This window comes from Hemicordylus capensis, chromosome 3 (assembly GCF_027244095.1).
Source record: "Hemicordylus capensis ecotype Gifberg chromosome 3, rHemCap1.1.pri, whole genome shotgun sequence".
Lineage (NCBI taxonomy): Eukaryota > Metazoa > Chordata > Lepidosauria > Squamata > Cordylidae > Hemicordylus > Hemicordylus capensis.
This window is the reverse complement of record NC_069659.1, coordinates 339,142,413-339,161,486: the sequence shown is the minus strand read 5'-3', so window position 1 is coordinate 339,161,486 and position 19,074 is coordinate 339,142,413. Positions and strand designations below refer to the sequence as shown.

Below are 19,074 nucleotides of genomic sequence, written 5' to 3'. Positions count from 1 at the left end.
GGCAAAAGGCTTAATCCGCTCCTGTTCAGGAGTGGGCATTTATTTATTTATTTAATTGACTTCATAGACCGCCTGACTCCGAAGGTTTTGGAGGCTCGAAACCACAACGCACTGCGTGCATGCTTCCCTCGTGTGCGGAGTGAGTTAGGATGTCGGCCACTCATTTTAGGACTAGGAGCAAGATCCATCAGTTTCAGTGGCTTGCGTGATGCACAGTCACAGGAAGCCATGAGGCCCTGTTCCAAGGCTGCTGCAGACCCAGAAGCTAGCCCTGTGCCCCAATGCTGTTCAGAAGCAGGGGTTTCTCAAGCACGATGGCCTCATTGATTCCAATAGGGATGGATGAAGACAGCTGCTCGCTACTTGCAAAGCTGCTGCTTCTGAACAGCAGTGGGGCTTGTTGTGTCCATCACCTTTGAGATGGAGCCTCATGGCTCAATAGGACTGTGCATCTTATCCGTGAGTGGGTTTATGCTCAAACTAGGACTCAGAGGAATGAGAGGGAAGCTTTGTGTGAATAGCACCCTTTTCCCGTTCTTCCCCCCGCCTTCCATGGAAAGCAGATTGCTGCTGCTCACCAATGAGACTGAGCAGTTGCATAGCACTTTTGAGTGTTCGAATATCAGAGCTCCATGTGGAAAGATTCTGTTCCACACTGCCTCCGGTGGTGAGTTATGGCATCACAGAACCCATCCAGGTTCCAGGCCCTATGATGGCCCCACCTGTTGGAGCCTGCCATCAGTCTCCCTGTACTTAGGAAGGATATAAGAGGCTTCCTGTCTAGAACAGCATTGCCTCAGTTGTTTGGTTGGTTGCATGTTTCTTGTGGGTTTTTCCTGCCTCCACAGTGTGATCTTTGGCCTGTCTGTGGCCTCTGATTACCTGGTTGATCCTCTTGGCTCCTGACTGCTTATCTGGTTTGACCTTAAGTGTGGCTTTGACTCCTGGCTCCTGACTTTGGCCTCTGACGGTGGATATTTGGCTTTGGCCCCTGGCTTGTTCCTGATTCTTTGCTCCTGTCTAGATCCTCTAGCTTCTGATCTTCTTACTGGACTTGGCTCTTAGCATTTCTCCTTGCTCTCCCAGTCCTGGCATTGGACTTGTGTCCCCTAGTGACTGCTGCCCATGGCTCAGCCTCTGACATAAAAACACTTCACATGAATTATATTTTTGTAATACAACAACGCTGTTAGGTAGATAAGCATTATCTCCATAGTGCAGTTGGATTTGAGAGAAAAAGGCTTACCTAAGACCACATAGTGAGTTGATGGCAGAAATTTCTGCTGGATATCCATACCTAGGTCAATTTATTTCTTTCTGGCCAAATCAGTGATCCTCAAAAGTGCAGAATGTATTCCCCCAAGTTCCCAAAGGTTGTGTGTGTCCCTGAGATCTTCTCATTCCTTTTCAGACAAGAAGGATTTACAGGTGTCTCTTGCTCAAGCTTAATGCAAACCAAGACTCAATGAAGTATGTTATTATTAATTAAGCTAAATGTTATGCAAGTCCTTGTTATGGCTCTGGAGCCATTTCAGGTTTTAGTCAGGAGGGAGTACAATTCACAGCAAGATTCAAAAGCCTGCTTTTTGACGTACAGTATATATCTTTGTGTATTGAACAGCATTTGCTATGCTACCAACACAGGTCAATCATGTTTTGTGCATTCATTCCGAGGACCTAGCCCGCTTCGTTGTCATTCAGTCTGTAGAATTAATGGAACAGTTTGGATGATACTATTTCCTTCCCAAACCAGCCCATTTGATTAAGAAGGGGAATATGCTGACAGCGTACCCATCCTGATGTCTTTCCTGAACATTCTGAGGTCTTCCCACTGTGTTCCTTTATTGTGCAGGAAGGGGCAGTTCATTCAAACTGTGTCTCCATGCATGACTCAGATAGTTGTCTCGATCGGGGATTCTCAACGTTGGGTCCCCAGATGTTATTGGACTTCAACTCCCAGAATCCCCAACCAAAGGACATTGGAGCTGGAGCTGGAGATTATGGGAGTTGAAGTCCGATAACACTGGGGACCCAACGTTGAGAATCCCTGGTCTAGAGTGTGTGTATAAATGAACCAACACCATTCAATAAAAAAAACACTACAGTAGGATGTAAGGCATTCCCCTTCTTATTGTGTCGGTCAGTCCAAACCAGCCTAAAGTATACATCAGAGATATGGGGGTAATCACATGTGATCTAAAACTTGAGGGGAAGGTGACTGCTTTCCTACCATCTCTAAGCAGCATCTCTGACTGGTCCCTAGAGGCTAAATCTGCTTAGCTTAACATGAAGATATTGAATACCATGACTGGCTTAGTGTTGACAGCAGTGTCTAACATTGGTGGGAGAGCGAGGGAGAGAGATCACAAAAAAGATTTAAGCTTTTGTTAAAAAAAAAAAAAGATCAACTATTGAAGCTTCAGCAGCTATTTAAATTATATTGGCAAATAATGAGATAAGAAATAGAATTCCAAGGATTGTAGTTCTTTTAGTAATATTTGTTGAGATCATAATGAGGCAGGACAGAGCAGAAAAGTGATGGTTACCATTTCTTAAATCACCAGATGGTAGAGGTACTAAAGCACGAGCCCCAATTTCCTTCAAGATTGCCACGATAAGAGTTACCTAGGAAGATTAAAGCTGAGCCACAGAACAGGAAATCAGTAATTTTATAGGCAAGAAAAGATGGCTCTTCTCTCAGCACAGGGATATTTGCAGCTCGACACTGTCAATTTTTCTCAAAAAAAAAATTGAACTAAACATATTCTTATATATGTTTTTGTGGAATTAGAGCACATCCTTGGAATAATGAGATAAATATTTCACCTCCTACTGTCATTGCATTAGCCACCAGATGTATAACAAAATAAAGCAATGATTGCCTACAGATCTGGAGTGAGCAAACAACAGGGAAAGCTGGCAGTGAGCCCATTAGAAGCTGGGCCTAGACTTGTGATAGTTTTGGGTGCCCTTGAGACCCCAAGAGCCCTTGAGATTAGAAGAGCCCTCTTCCAAAGTTCGCAAGAATCTCTATTAGAAATGAATCCCTGATCCATTGAGTTAGGGATGGGATGGTGAGATCAGTGTTGTCACTCTATTGTGAAATACCAAGTAAGTCACCATGGGCACAGAGTACTTAAGGACACCAGTTGTGAGTGGCAGGAGATAGCCTCTGAAATAATAACCAACAAAGCTACCATCAGAGAAGAAACTTTTTTTTCTTTTTAGTATTTAACCATCCAGTGCAATGAAGTGGAAATACAGAAGATGGCTGTGTTGTCAACTGAACCACCACACACACACACTCACACACACCAGAAACCATGTATGCTAAACTGAAAGATTATCTTGCATACCAACTACAAAAGTGAATTGCAAATTAATGCACAACATGACCCTAGGGATTTCAAGTCAATATTTAATTGCACTGAGAAAGTAAAGAAGACGACCAAGTAGCTATACAAAAAGAATCAGATACCAATCAAAGCAGGGTCTGGACATTTCACATTGTGTCATGCATCATGATTAAATTGCACTTCTCCCAGTTCAAGTGAAAAGAGAAGAGGTGTCAGGTAAAGCAACAAAAATTACAGCACATTTCAAGGACTGAAGTTAGATTGCATTCAAAGCCGATGACAACCAAGAACACCAAAGAAGTAAATTCATTTTCCCGCCAGAGCATCATTTTTTTTAATCACAAGGGTTTTTGGGGTTTTTTTTAAAAAAGCATCGGATGAATGTTTTCCCCCAAAGAACCAATAACACGAAATGAACTGTGACACCTACAAGGTAAACTCCAAAGATGGGTCTTGAGGAAATGGCTCTGTGATGGAAGAAAGCCACAAGCCTAAAACCCAAATTTTCTCCTCTTAGTGCAAAGAAAAATAAACAGTTGTATGAGGCAAACCATAGCTTATAAATCATACAGTCTCTGCCCACAGTATTCAATGTGCCCAGAGAAAAACAACAGATCACAACAAAATATCTCTTTACCAAAATCTATAGCTAACAACGAGCTGGTAATTCTTGCCTAAACCACAATAAGCTTCTTTTTCTCTACTCAGAAGGAAGCCAACTGAGTTCACTGAGACGTACTCTCAGATAACTGTGCATAAGTATATTCTGAATAACTGTAATGTTTTGGAGACACCAGCTGACTAGATACATTGTTTTGGATGAAAATGAATTTGTGAATGTTTTGTACAAAACTACGTTAGCACAATATATTTCCCAAGATCAAAGCTGCAAAGTATTTGTCTCCCTTAACTAGCTTACCTTATCTGGAAATGTCTTGAACTGGCATAATACTTTCTGGTTTAAGGCACCGAACTAAATGTAAAAAAATGGTTATTGAACTGCCAGCCATTTCCCAAACACTTTTACTATTCTGAAGTCCAGAGAAACATAATGAACCTGTCAGTACAACATCCAGGCTTTTGTCTCACTGCAAACAAAAACATTGCATCTCAGTTAGCACCTGCCATTTGTTTAAAATCCCTCTCCAATATGTACCGCTAATTACTGTAATGTTAATACAAGATACACAGAGACAACAAAGCAGTGTATCATTCTAAACATCTGCACGTGTTTCTGTGCCATCAAAGTGGAGCATAATTTCAGGTTAGTCAGCATAACAAATGGAGATCCACAGAATACAGACCTCTCTGTTTTTAACAAAGGCTGCAGAGTCTGTAAATATAGTCTTCCAATCAATATAAAAAGTATTGCACAAGGCAAGAGCTAATTAAAATCTGATGCTTTCTTACCAAGTACCCCAAGCCGGTAGTTGACGGTGATGACTATCACATTGCCATAACTTGCCAGGACACTGCCATCATATAAATTTCCAGTGCCTTCCATGTAGGACCCTCCATGAATATACACCATCACTGGTTTGGGCCCCCCACTATCTCGAATGTCTGGAAGAAAAATATTGAGAGACATGTCATCCTAAGAACAGTGTGATGCATGCAACATTTCTCATTTGCTTCCCAAGCTGTTTTTCAGAGTGTTTCCCAAGCAACATATGTTAAGTGACCAGAGAGGGAGGGATTGGAACTCTAAAGTTACTGAAGATCATGGCTTTGGTAGACTTCTCAAAGGTAAGCCTGTCCGTTTCCATTTTGAAAGCATTTGCAGTCTAAAGATGGGTGCTCAGTAGCCATGGGGTTTTTCTTTCACATGGCCATTACATGGCATTAAAATGATCATGTAAAGTCTAAGAATCCTTTCAAAGCAACTGCCTGTATTTATTATTATTATTATTTTGAACTAGTATATTCTGGGCTCATTTTGTTTGCGGCTTTCTGTCCTCTTGTTTGAATGTGCAGACTAAAGTGCGGTAAGCATCTCATGGAATGACTGCTCCCCCCCCCACCCGCCACGATACCACAGAACTTCAATGGCTTCACATGCAAGGACAAAGCCGCATTTTTCCTGCTTACACAACTTTCCAAGGGGATGGACCTCATATTTTACAGTCCACACTTTTGGTTCTGATCCAGTAAGTCCCTCCTTACATTATGTAAAGCATTTTTATGAAAGAGAGGAGGAGAGAGAAAAGACAAGACAAGACAAGACAAGACAAGACAAGACAAGAAAAGAAAAGAAAAGAAAAGAAAAGAAAAGAAAAGGCTAGTTCAAATTATACCAATTCCGGCACATGTGAAGAAGGAAAGGGCATGCCAAGAATACACCCATCAGCATATCCTCCATGGATGTTCTGATGCATGCCTGGTGCATCTCTTGAGAGCATTACTTGTATTTCAAAGTACAATTTAACTCTTGGCATGCCCCCTCTTTCTTCAAGTGTGCTGGGGCCAGTATAATTTGAACCAACCCACAGTAATCAATTTGAAAGAACAAATCAATGCCACACACTGATCTTAGGAAACATTTGACTCCCCATTTCAGTACATGAGAAGTCATACATCAGCAGTTCCTGTGTACCACCTGTCCAGACTTGCCAACTCTGGGCCTATATGGGAACGCTGCCTGTGATAGCAGGCCTGCCCTTTTGGGGGATCCACTTCAGGAGACAATGAAGGCAAGGGCCAGTCCCCCTGGCCTAGTGTTCTGGTTGTGTGATCGTGGTTGAGGGTGGTTTATTATGTGTCTAGGTTTGTCTGGAGATGGGGAGGGCGTATCCACTGCTTATGGGGTGGCTATTCCAGTGATAGTGGGGAATAGAAGAAGTAATGCTGGCAAAGTCAATAGGCCATTACAGGGGAAGGGAAATCAGAAATCTCCTAGCTGTTTCCCATTCCAGCTCTCCTGCCTGCTCTCTGGCCTTGGGGAGCAGTGCCAATCACCCACACAGCCCCACTTTGTTCCTCTGTAATGCCAGATTGTTCCAGAACAAGTCAGAAACCATCCATGATTTTGCATGAAGGGGCTGACCTGGTAGAGACCTGGAGCTGACCTCCACAGAGACTTGGTTGGGGGAGGCTAGTGGTCCAGTTTGGCCCCAGCTTCTTCCTCCAGGGTACTGTGTCAAAAACCAGGTGAGGGGATGTTGGTGGGGAGGCAGAGTGGCTGTGGACTACAAGAAAAACATTTCCTTTACCAGGATCCCTGTAGAAGTCTCTGACCATACTGAATGTGTGTACTTACATTTGGGGACCAGGGATAGACTGGGATTGATGCTGTTGTACCGATCACCCCACTGCACAGAGTCCCTAACTGAGCTGATGCACTTGGTCTTGGGCTTGGCATTGGGGTCTCCCAGGTTTGTGGTGGTGGGGGACTTTAATGTTCACTTCAGGACCAATTTGTCGGGGTGGAACAGGAGTTCATAGCAGCCATGACAGCTATGGGCCTGTCCTAAGCGGTCTTGGGACCAAGGCACGTTGCTGATCACACGCTTGATCTGGTATTTTACTGTGATAAAAGTGGTGTTCCATGGGTGGGGACTCCTGTGATTTCCCCATTGTCATGGATGGACCACCATCTGGTTAAGGTTGGATTTACAGTCACTTCCCACCTTCAAAGAGGTGAGGGACCTATTAGGATGGTCCACCTGAGAAGGTTATTGGATGCAATAGGATTCCAAGAAGCCTTGGAAGGATTTTGTGTTTGCTCTGCCGGTGATCCTGCTGATGCCCTGGTGGAGAACTAGAACAGCAAACTCACCGGGGCAGTAGACATGATCACTCCTAAGCGTCATCTCCAACCTACTTCAAAACTGGCCCATTGGCATATGGAAGAAATACGGGGGCAGAAACAGCAAGGTAGATAACTGGAGTGCAAGTACAGAAAGATTTTATTCGAATCTGACATATAACAACATAGAGCACATTTGAAGATCTATGTTCAGGCAATATGTGCGGCAAAGAAGCTATTCTTTCCTGCCCATATTGCATCAGCAAGCTCACAACCAGCTGAGTTGTTAAGGGTTGTGAGAGGGCTAGTACTTGCCCCCCCTCCCTTGAATCAGAATTTGGAACCATCAATTACCCACTGTGATGTTTTTAATGAGTTCTTTGTGGATAAAATATCTTGTATTCAGCCCAACGTAGACTCAGACCCGATAATTACTGCAATTACGGCAGTGTTTAATGCAGTTGGGTGTCCAGCAACTCCTCTTACATGGTTGGGCTGGATCAGTTTCAGTTTGTGATTCCTGAGGATGTGGACAACCTGCTCGGAACAGTATGGCCTACCACCTTTTCTCTTGACCCTTGTCCAACATGGCTTATACTATCTGGCAAGGAGGTTGTTGTAGAAAGCCTGGTAGATATTATAAATGCTTGTCTGAGCATGAAAGCATGATGCCCCCTTTCCTTAAGGAAATAATCATTAGACCTCTTCTGATAAGCCTGCATTGGATCCCTCAGAATTAAGCAATGATAAGCCTGTCTCCAACCTTCTGTGGCTGGGCAAGGTAAATGAGAGAGTGGTGGCCTTTCACCTCCAGGCAGTCTTGTAGGAAACTGATTATCCGGACCTATTTTCAAACTGGCTTTCAGGTGGGCTGTGGGTTGGAGACTGCCTTGCTTGGCCTGATGGATGATCTCGACAGAGGGAGTGTGACTCTGTTGGTCCTTTTGGATCTCTTGGTGACTTTTGATACTATTGACCATAGTATCCTTCTGAAGGTCTGAAGTGGTTGGGGGTGGGAGGCACTGCTTTATCATGGATCCACTCATACCTCTCAGGCAGATTCCAGATGGTGTCCCTTGAAAACTGTTGCTCTTCAAAATCTGAACTTTTATATGGTGTCCCCCCAGGGCTCCATATTGTCTCCAATGCTTTTAAAAATCTACATGAAACTGCTGGGAGAGATCATCGGAGATTTGGTGCAGGGTGTTACCAGTATACTGATGACACCCAAATCTATTTTTCCATGTCAACCTCATCAGGAGAAAGCAAATCCTCCCTAAATGTCTGTCTGGAGGTGGTGATGGGCTGGATGAGGGATAACAAATGGAAACTGATCCAGATTAGATGAAGGTACTTATTGTGCAGGGTCAGAATTCGAGAGATGATTTTGATCTGCTGGTTCTGGATGGGGTCACACTTCCCCAGAAGAAACAGGCACACAGTCTGGGGGTGCTTTTGGATCCAAATCTCTAAATAGTTTGAGTCCGGGGAATCTCAAGGATTACTTGCTCCCAACTGAACCTGCTCATTCTTTGGGATTTACTGTGGGAATGTGCACCGCATCGCTTTTTCAGCTTAAGTATGATCAGACAGGGTGGCTGTCACAGGGATCCCGGTGGCTCAGTGGCACCAAACCCAGTGCTGAAGCCTGGCTCTTAACTGAAGTTAAAGGCACAAACATGCCCTTAACATGGCTACTGGAATCACATGTCAGTGTGAACTGCTTGCAGCTTGTGCTGACACAGAAATGGGCACCTAGAGTGCCCTCTCCTGTGGAAAATTCCCAGTGCATTGCGCTCAACACATGGTGTACTGTGGGATACTTGAAGGCTGGGATAACAAGTCTAAGCCTCTGTTGCTCCATGCTTCTCCCAGCAACGTGGGCTGTGTGGGTGCGTGGCTTGTATGCAGCAGGGGCTAAGAGCAGTCATCTGGGGGAAGGTAGGTTGAATGCTGCCTTCCCCCCTGATTGGCTGGCCAGCCCCACAGGCGGTTGTGTGAATAGCCCCGGGGTTTCACAATCACAGATCCTACACTTTGGTGTGCAGGATGTGTGGAAAGCTGGAATTCCCAAGGCAGATGGATCAAAGAGTTTGTTCATTTATTGTTCAATTTTTGTATCACTTTTCATAAGGCATCCCAAGGCGTTTGTTAACAGAAGAGCTTTAATTGGTCTATTTTTGGCCACCTGGATTTGTTGTGGGGAGGATTCATTTCATTGTGAGCAGTTTTGTCTTAGAGAAGGGTTGATGGGTTATGAGTAAACTGGAGGGAAATGCCCTCTGTTTTAAGTGAATCTGGATAAGACTGGCAGGTCTGCCCACTGACAACTCCATTTAAATTGCAATACTGTTATGCTTCTGGTTATGCAAAATGAAACGAAGTTAGGGAAAATTGTGCTCCAGGTAGAACATAAGATGTTTGGAAAGGGGAGGAAGAGAAGGAAGAGAAGAGTTGAACATCCAAAAGTAGGGATGGTGGGGATCAGTCTTCTCTGTATGTTGTATGTTGTTGACTACTAGGGATGTATGAATCGATTTGAATTCAAATCGACTCGACTCAAATGTGGCCAATTTGATCTATTCAGATTCAGTCGAATCACCTCTAAAAAGGGTAATGCGTGACCTCAACATGGTGGTACATGAGCTGGTAACCTCTAGGCTGGATTACTGCAATGCGCTCTATGTGGGGCTGCCTTTGTACATAGTCTGGAAACTGCAGTTGGTCCAGAATGCGGCAGCCAGGTTGGTCTCTGGGTCATCTAGGAGAGACTATATTACTCCTGTGTTAAAAAAAACTGCACTGGCTGCTGATACGTATCCAGGCAAAATACAAGGTGTTGGTTATTACTTATAAAGCCCTAAACAGCTTAGGCCCTGAATATTTAAGAGAACATCTTCTTCACCATGAGCCACACCACCTGTTAAGATCATCTGCAGAGGTTCATTTGCGGTTTCCGCCAACTCGTCTGGTGCCTACTCGAGAACAGGCCTTCACCGTTACTGCCCCAGGACTTTGCATTGCACTCCCTGTTGAAATAAGAGCCTCCCCATCTCTGGCAACTTTTAAAAAGGCACTAAAGACATATTTATTCACCCAGGCTTTTAGGTAGATTTATAGTCTTAATATTATTAATGTTGGGATTTAAATGTGAATGGTTTTAATTGTTTAATTGATTTAATGTTTTAAATGATATTAATTGTAAACCACCCAGAGATGCAAGTTTGGGGCAGTATAGAAATCAAATCAAATCAAATCAAATCAAATGATAAAATAAAATAATTTGAATTGAATCAGCCAGATTTGAATTCGAATTGATTTGGATTGATTCGATGACAGTTTAGGGACACATTGGAACCTCTTAAAAACCATTCAGACACTCTGGTTGGTCAAAAAAGGCATCAACATAAGTTGAATCAATTTGAATTTGAATCAAATTGATTTGGATTTGAATCAAATTGGCCTGTTTTAGGTCAATTTGATTCAAATCTGAATTGAGTCAGGCAAATTCAATTCAAATTTGAATAGAATTTGAAATTTCAATTTGTGCACATACCTATTGACTACTACTCCCATCATCCTCAACCAAAGGCTATTGCAGGTGGGCATGGTGGGAGCTGTAGTTAACAACATCTGGAACTTCCTGTTACAGGGGATACTGGTGGGCTCAACTTGACAAAAGAAATAAGGGAACCTTGGCCAACAGACTTTCAAAATGAAAATGTTCCTATGTCCATTAAGAAATTTAACTTACTACAGAACACTATTACTGATTGATTATTGATTGATTAAGTGCCTTCAAGTCAATGTCGACTCTTAGCAACCACATAGATAGATTCTCTCCAGGATGATCTGTCTTCAACTTGGCCATTTAGATCTCTCAGTGGTGCATTCAATGCTGTCATAATCAAGTCCATCCACCTTGCTGCTGGCCATCCTCTTCTTCTCTTACCATCAACTTTCCCCAGCATTATGGACTTCTCAAGGGAGCTGAGTTTTCGCATAATGTGTCTGAAGTATGATAATTTGAGCCTGGTCATTTGTGCCTCGAGTGAAAATTCTGGATTGATTTGTTCTATGATCCATTTGTTTGTTTTCCAGACTGTCCATGGTATCCTCAAAAGTCTTCTTCAGCACCAAAGTTCAAAAGCATCAATATTTTTTCTGTCCTGCTTCTTCAAAGTCCAGCTTTCACATCCATATTGTGTCACAGGAAAAACCATTGTCTGAGCGGTTACGATCTTTGTAGGTATAGACATGTCAAGGCATCTAAATATCCTTTCCAAGGCCTTCATTGCAGCCCTACCAAGTGCTAGTTTGCAGTGTACTGCTGGATCCTTTACTGTTGATGGCTGATCCTAAAAGGCAGAAGCTATCCACCACTTCAGTGTCTTCATTATCAATTCTAAGGCTGGTTGCTGTACCTGTTGTCCTTAATTTAGTCTTTACATTTAGTCATAGTCCCATTTTTTTCATTGTGCTCCTTGACTTTCACTACTAGAGCTTGCAGATCATTCACATTCTCAGCTTTCAAAATAGTGTCATCAACGTAGCAGATTATTGATGTTCCTTTCTCCAACTTTAAAACTGCACTCATCCTCTTCCAATCCAGCTTCCTTCAGTATATTTTCAGCATATAAATTGAATAAATAAGGAGAAGGTACTTGTCTTACTCCTTTGCCAATCTGGAACCAGTCTGTTTCACCATGTTCTGTCTGGACTGTGGCTTCCTGTCCTGTGTATAGGTTTCTCATGAGAACAATGAGATGTACTGGGACACCAATTTTCCTAAGGGTATTCCACAACTTGACATGGCCGATGCAATCAAAGGCTTTTCTGTATTATTATAATTATTGCAATCTGTTAAGTCTCCTTTCTTTGGCATGGGTATGTAGACTGACCTCTTCAAGTCTGTTGGCCACTGTGTCATTCTCCAAATTTGCTGGCATAGTTTGGTTAGAGCCTTGACTGATTCTTCTTCTGTTGCCTGCCATATTTCTATAGCTATTCCATCAATCCCTGTAGCCTTCCAACTTGGTAATGACTGGAGTGCTGATCTATTTTAATCTTCCTGTACTAGAGATTCTTGCAAGTAGGGAATATCTTCTAGAGTATCTTGGATGTTGACGTCCCTGCTGTACAGAATTTCAGTATTCTCCTTTCATCTCTGTTTGATCTTCTCTGAATCAGTTACTATCTGTCCTTTGGCATCCCTTAGCATACCAATTCAAGGTTGGAACCTCATTCTGAGTTCAGAGATCTTTTGGAAAACTTTCCTTGTTTTTCCGTGTCTATTTCCATCCTCAAGGTCTTTACTGTTAGATCCAGTGTGGTGTAGTGGTTAGAGTGCTGGACTAGGACCGGGGAGACCCGAGTTCAAATCCCCATTCAACCATGATACTAGCTAGGTGACTCTGGGCCAGTCACTTCTCTCTCAGCCTAACCTACCTCACAGGGTTGTTGTGAAGAGAAACTTAAGTATGTAATACACCGCTCTGGGCTCCTTGGAGGAAGAGCGGGATATAAATGTAAATAAATAAAAAATACATAAAATACAGTTGTTGTTTTAGTATTGTGCCTTGTCTCTTCTAACAGCTTTCTGGAATTCCCTATTAAGTTCCTTCCTTAGGCCTTTATCTTTCTTGACTTTGGCTTCTCTCCTCTTCTGGGCAATTTCCACCGTCTGTTCTGACATCCATTTTGCTTTCTTCTATTTCTTGGTCTTTGGCAGTCTCTTTTCACATTCGTCCTTAACAACTTCTTTGATTTCATTCCACAGTTCCTTTCCTTCCCTATCAGTGAGGCTCAGAACTTCAAAGCGGTTCCTTATGTTCTCCTTGAAAATGTTGGCTGCATTCTCAAGATCATATTATGGAGCCTTTGTTTTCATCGTTTATAGCTTTGTTTTTCCACTTTATCTTGACTTGGAACTTGCACATGAGCAGTTCATGATCTGTTCCACAATCTGCCCCTAGCCACGCCTTTGCTGTTATAAGTGAGCTCTTCCACCTCCTTGCACCAATAATGTAATCAATTTGATTTCGGTATACTCCATCTGGTGATGTCCATGTGTATCGGTGCTGCTTTAGTTGTTTGAAGAATGTGTTAGCACTGAAGAGAGCTTGGCAGAAATTAATAAGTCATTCTCCTGCTTCATTTCTGTGTCCTAGGTCATACAGTCGGACTGTGTTTTCCTCCTTACTATTTCCAACTTTGGAATTCTCTCCCAGTGGCCATTCGCTCCTCGGACTCCATCACAGTTTTTAGAAAGCTTGTTAAATCTTGGCTTTTTATCCAGGCTTTTACATAATTGTTTTTATTGCTGCTTCTATGTGTTTTTACCCATGTATAGTTTTTATGCTTGTATTTTATAGATTTTAAATTTGGTTTGTTTTTATATTTTTAGCTTAATATTTTTATTGTCATTTTATTGGCTTTTTAAAAACTTTTGTAAACCACCTTGAGATTGTTTTTAATGAAAGGTGGTATATAAATTCAACAATAAAATAATAATAATAATTGCAGTCTCCAGCCACCTAGCAGCTTGCTTGCATGTTCTGTCAATTAGTCGGTCACTGACCACATTGTACCCAAGTACTGTCATTGCTATATCCTTCCTGACTATGAAAGCAACACTGTTCCTTCTTTGTTTTTCGAGTCCTGAGTAGTAAACGTTATGATTTTCTGAAGGAAAGTGTCCAGTTCCAGTCCATTTTAATTCACTGATGCCCAAGATGTCAATCTGTAGATGATTCATTTCACCTTTCACTGTGTCGAGCTTCCCCATATTCATGCTTCTTACGCTCCCATTTTAATTCTGTCTTTGCAGCTTCGGATTTTCTTTTCCTGCATGGCAACATCAGCCTCTAGACGTCCAAATGGCTTTAGTCTAACCGCATCATAAACACCATCGGTACTCTGAGAGATCCTCAGCTCTTCCACAGTAGCATGTTGAGTAACATGAGGACTGAGAGGCCTCCATCAGGCACTATATCGACAGTCTATCTATGTGGTTTTCTTGGTAGTGGAGTTGGTAGAAGGAAGTGGCTGGCACCAGCCCATGGACGAAGGGAGAAGTCTGTGCAGCAAATGGTGGGCTGGGAGCCGGACAGGAAAGCAAAGGCGGCCCCTTTGCATCTGGGGCTGCTGACAATGGAGCACACCAGACCAGCGGGGGGAAAGAAATAAAGAAGGTAGAGGAAGAAAGAAAAAGGGAAGTGAGAAAGAGGGTGGGGCAGTCTCTGGGTTAGGGGGCTGTGGCAAGGGTGAGGGGAGCAAACAAGTACTAGAACTCAGATGGGTTCAGCTAGTTATTAATTATTATTAATTATTATTATTATTTATTTATTTATTTATTTATTTATTTATTTATTTTTCCTCCCTCCCTCCCGAATAGCTTTTGAAGAATGCTTTGTTACAGCCTAGTCCAGTGCTAAGCACATAGAGCATGGAGCCAGTAAGCAAGAGAACAAGGAAGCAGGCTGTATTGTTTGCTATGTAAGAAATTAAAGGACATTCTTTATTAAGATCCAAATGTGTTGATTTTACTGGACTGCCTGGTCCTTCTGTATTACAGTACTTAATTCACCAGACACATTTGTTCACTATCCATCTTTAAAGTGCTGTCACATTAGAAAAAAAACTATAGATTCTTGCTCTGAGAAGATTACAGTATAAAGTAATTCAAGCAGTAAATGGAAGAAAAGGTAGAGGCATGGATAATCAAGGACGAATCAGCACAAATGTGGTTGCATGTCCTTAAGCTTGCTTGGGTTGGGAGCAGAGATGTCAACAGCAGAGCTAGGTTTCAAGGAAAGATTTGAAGGATAAGGGGAACATCAGATAGGTGTTCAAGGAGGAAGTTTCAGGCACACGGGGAGCAGAGAAGGGGAAATGATGTTGCTCTTTAAGAGAGGAAATGGGTTGGGGCCGCTGAGAATGGTAAAGCTGGATAACGTTTCTGCCCATCTGACAAGATCACCAGAGGAGGCTTTGCACCATGTGCCAACATAGCAGGAGGCTCAATTGTCATGCACTCAGGACAGAGCCTTCTTGGTCACTGCCCCTGGGCTTCAAAATGCCTTCCCAGTGGGCAGGCGCGGGCTGTGAACGCGCCTCCAGGGGGCAGCGGGCGGCTTCTTTAAGTGTAAATGGAGCCGGTGCTCTGTGCTGCTCAGTAGCCCTCGCGGTGGGGAATCGCTTCCGCCACTCACCTGGCTGCTGGCGGGGGCTCACCTCCATGGGAGCCAGGTAAGTGGCGGAAGTAATTCCTCGCCAGGGGGGCTGATGGGCGGCACCGAGCACCAGCTCCATTTACACTTAAAGAAGCCGCCTGCCACCCGCCCCACCCACCCCGGAGGCGCATTCATGGTCCGCGCCTGCCAGTGGGTATCTGCTCTTCAGTTTTCCTCACTGCCTTTAAGGAGGCAGGTAAAGACCCAGCAGTTTAATCAAGACTTTGTCCTTTAAGAGGTGCTATTGTTTAGGTATTGCTGCTGCTTTTGTGAGCGGCATGTTACTGTTTTACTCATTGTTTTACATTTGTTTTTAATATTTATATTGTAAACCGCCTTGAGATGCTTTATGTAAGGTGATATATAAATTAAATAGATACTTAAATAATAAACGTGTAAAACTTAATGCTGAAATGGCATTTCTTTTTCCTATGCAATCAAATGTTAGTTCCTGAGACAGATATAAAGCAGAGCCTTTGCAGCCTCTTTCCAGTTCCTTTTAAGCTGGACCACTGATGGCCCTTTACCCACAGCTTTGGTGTCTAATTTTTCTACCATGGATGCAAAGTGAAGGAACAAATAATAAATTATTAATTGGAAACTACTAAATGGCTGTTCGCAGCAGAAACTGTACATGGCTAATTGTATGCTTGGAGGTAGCACAGGTGGAGATTGTTTAAGAATTCATCTTTAATTAAAATTACATAGAATTACAGAGCACCAACTGTGAATAGTAATGAAATCTTGGTGGCAGAGTTTGGTTTATCTGGGCAAAAAAGGGGCAAAAAAAAACCCGAAATACCCAGGGTATTTTGAAGAAAATGGGGGCAGCTTTTCCTCAAGGAAAAAGAAATATGAAACCTTATATTCTGATATAAAGCAAAGTTCAACTTATAAAGGATTCTCTGAATAAATTCAGCCTACATAATGCCTTTTTTATGACTTCCTTCTGAATATTATGCTCCAAAAGGTTAAGGACAGGCAGTACTGCAAACTCCTCTCAATTTATCCACATGCCAGAGCAGATAAGAATAGAGATGATATAAATTTTCTTCATGCTGCACTGTCAAAGATCTTAGTATTGACCTAGAGGAAATCCTCTTCTTCTGTGAACGGAGAGGTGGTTCTTTCCACTCAGCAACTCTGAATGGTAAGAAATACACACCTGGCATTCCTTTTCCCCAGAGCCTCAGAAGGAATGCCCCCCCCCCCCAAGACAGACAGTGTGGTCCCTGTATTTCCTCTCCCAAAGAGTTTTAGAGAGACTTTTAAAATTCTCCTCATTGTACCATTGCACCACAGTTTCAGTTCCTCATTCCTTGGTCTCGATTCCAAAGTGAAGACTGCACCCCCTCTCCCAGGTAGGTAAAGAGAGGCTTCTGAAAACATTCTCCCTAGATTTAAATAGCAATAGCAATAGCACTTACATTTATATACCGCTCTATAGCTGGAAGCTCTCTAAGCGGTTTACAATGATTTAGCATATTGCCCCCCAACATTCTGGGTACTCATTTTACCGACCTCGGAAGGATGGAAGGCTGAGTCAACCTTGAGCCCCTGGTCAGGATCGAACTTGTAACCTTCTGGTTACAGGGCGGCAGTTTTACCACTGCGCCACCAGGGGCTCAAATCAGTTGATCTTGTTTCCAAAGGGGAGCCAAAGTAGTAGGAATCCAACATGGTTTTGTTTTCTGCAAGTCCAAATGTTGCCCAGAGTCCTGAGCATGGACAGTTTGCTGTGCCTGCAATGTTCAGTTCCTGAATGCCTTTCCGTGTCCTGTGTTACCAGTGGCTAACACCCAGACTAATGCTGTAATGAACCAAGTTGCAGTACTACAAGAAAACTACATTGTTACACAAAGTTGCCAGGATGTTCAAAGCTGCACTCTTGCACAAATGTCCAGAGCAAAACATAGCTCTGGCTAGCACAGCATCCTTGCACTGGCATGACATGATCAGTCGGGATGTTGGTCAATGTGTCTTTGTGTACTGAAACACTACACAAATCACAGTGAAAGCTGAGGCAAGCTGTGCATACTCCAATTCCAGAATTCATATTAAGAATTCTTCTAGCTGAATCAGAATCAAGGAGGAGTGGAACACAGGGCAAAGTGAATCCATGGAGCAATAAGGATGGGAGAAATCTGTTTATCCCTAATGGAGCTACACTGTTGAATCATAATGATACCAATTAGGTAATGGATACTTGGCCATCTCCTTTCGTTAAGTAAGATGCCTGGTTAATGGTTGGAGACCAACTTGACGGTTCTTAAATGACTTGTTAATGACTCTGTACCACACTGGAGAAAGAAGTCATTAAGGGTCCAGTCAAAAGTTAGGTAGAATATACGACTTCTTCAAAAGGGGCTGATGGGAACTCTGCCCCTTCAAGGAATCTGTGTAAAGGGAAGTCTGTGTAAAGAACAGGCAGTTTGAAACAATTGCTTTATGGGAGAGATTGACTTTGACTGATATTTCAGAAGAACCTGGAATGCATGAGCCAAGCAGAAGTCTAGGGTAGTGATGGGCAGGATTTGAGGAGGGCTAGGCCTTACTTGGAGTAACTGCTGGGAGGGTGGGCCTTTCCTAATAAGGGGACAAGCCTGGGAAAATAAAAACAGAGCGACCAGTCCAGAGGATGACATGGGCCCTACACTCATAGCCACCAGCAGACGAGGAGAAAGCTTTTGTTCTGTCCCAAGAGTGCCCTGAGGAAGCAGCTGGCTGAGAAGCTGCTAGAGAAATTGAAAGGCCACAGCTAGAGGCTGGAGATAGCAGGAAAAAACCTGTCTGTGGGTAATAAGAGAGAGACCAATTCAGTTAGATGCGTGAGAGAAGTTATTTTTCTGTTTTGTATCGTTTGAGTCTGGTAATGAAAACACCTCGCTCTTACAACCTGCTTTATGAAGAGACAATTGTTCTCACTGCACACTCTTGTTTTTCTTTTAATCTAATAATAAATCCTTCTTGGTGCTACCCCTGGTTTTGTGTCTGCCTTATTCCATCTAGGAAGGGTTTTGCCACCTTACCCCCCAGGAATCCTATATGGAGAAAATGGTTTGTCCCACACTGTAATAAAGTGGATCTTGGTAGCCTACTTTGAATTTCTTGAAGTCAAGGATTCACTCCAGTGAACTTCCCCTCTCCTCCTCTGCCTCTGGTAGGTGCTATTGACAACTAGTAACACATTTTAGGGGGAAAGGGAAAGTTTATCTAAGGGGAGATATGATAGCCATCTTTATATATCTGAAGGGCTATGGGACATAGAAGGAGCAGACATCTGTCCCTGTTGCTCCTGAGGGCAGGACTGGAATCAGTACGTTGAAAGAGCAAGGAAGCCTCTTGCAGTGTTAAGCTCTCCTTTGCTGAAGGTTTTTCAATGACAGAGGCTGGGCTGCTGTAGCAGTTTCTTACCTGGAGCAGGGGGTGGACTAGAAGACCTCCAGGGTCCCTTCAACTTGAAAACACTTTGATTCTTTGAAATGGTCAGAATTTCCATTAGGTGTCTGCTACCGAATACAGCGCCTTCTGAGCATGCAAAACTCTTCACGTGTGTTAATGCGATGTAATCACTACAACAACCCTCCAAGGTAAGTATATCTTATTACCCCCATATTGCATAGGAGAACTGAGGCTAAGAGAGAGGGGCTTGCCTGCGGCCACCCAGAGAGTTCTTGGCAAAGGCAAGATTGGATCTGAGGGAATACTAAAGAACATAAGCAGTGTTCCCTGTAACAGG

At 43.0% G+C, this 19,074-nt stretch overlaps 1 protein-coding gene across 14 annotated transcripts in view; it reads right to left on the bottom strand.

The window, feature by feature from the left end:
- The window catches only part of NLGN1 (neuroligin 1), a 987,462-nt gene that overhangs the window by 448,183 nt on the left and 520,205 nt on the right, over nucleotides 1–19,074 (bottom strand). For all 14 annotated transcript variants that reach the window (XM_053306121.1, XM_053306123.1, XM_053306120.1 and 11 more), the window contains one exon: nucleotides 4,767–4,919. In XM_053306121.1, coding sequence (XP_053162096.1) covers nucleotides 4,767–4,919 — 153 coding nt within the window. The remainder of the gene's footprint in view (nucleotides 1–4,766; nucleotides 4,920–19,074) is intronic.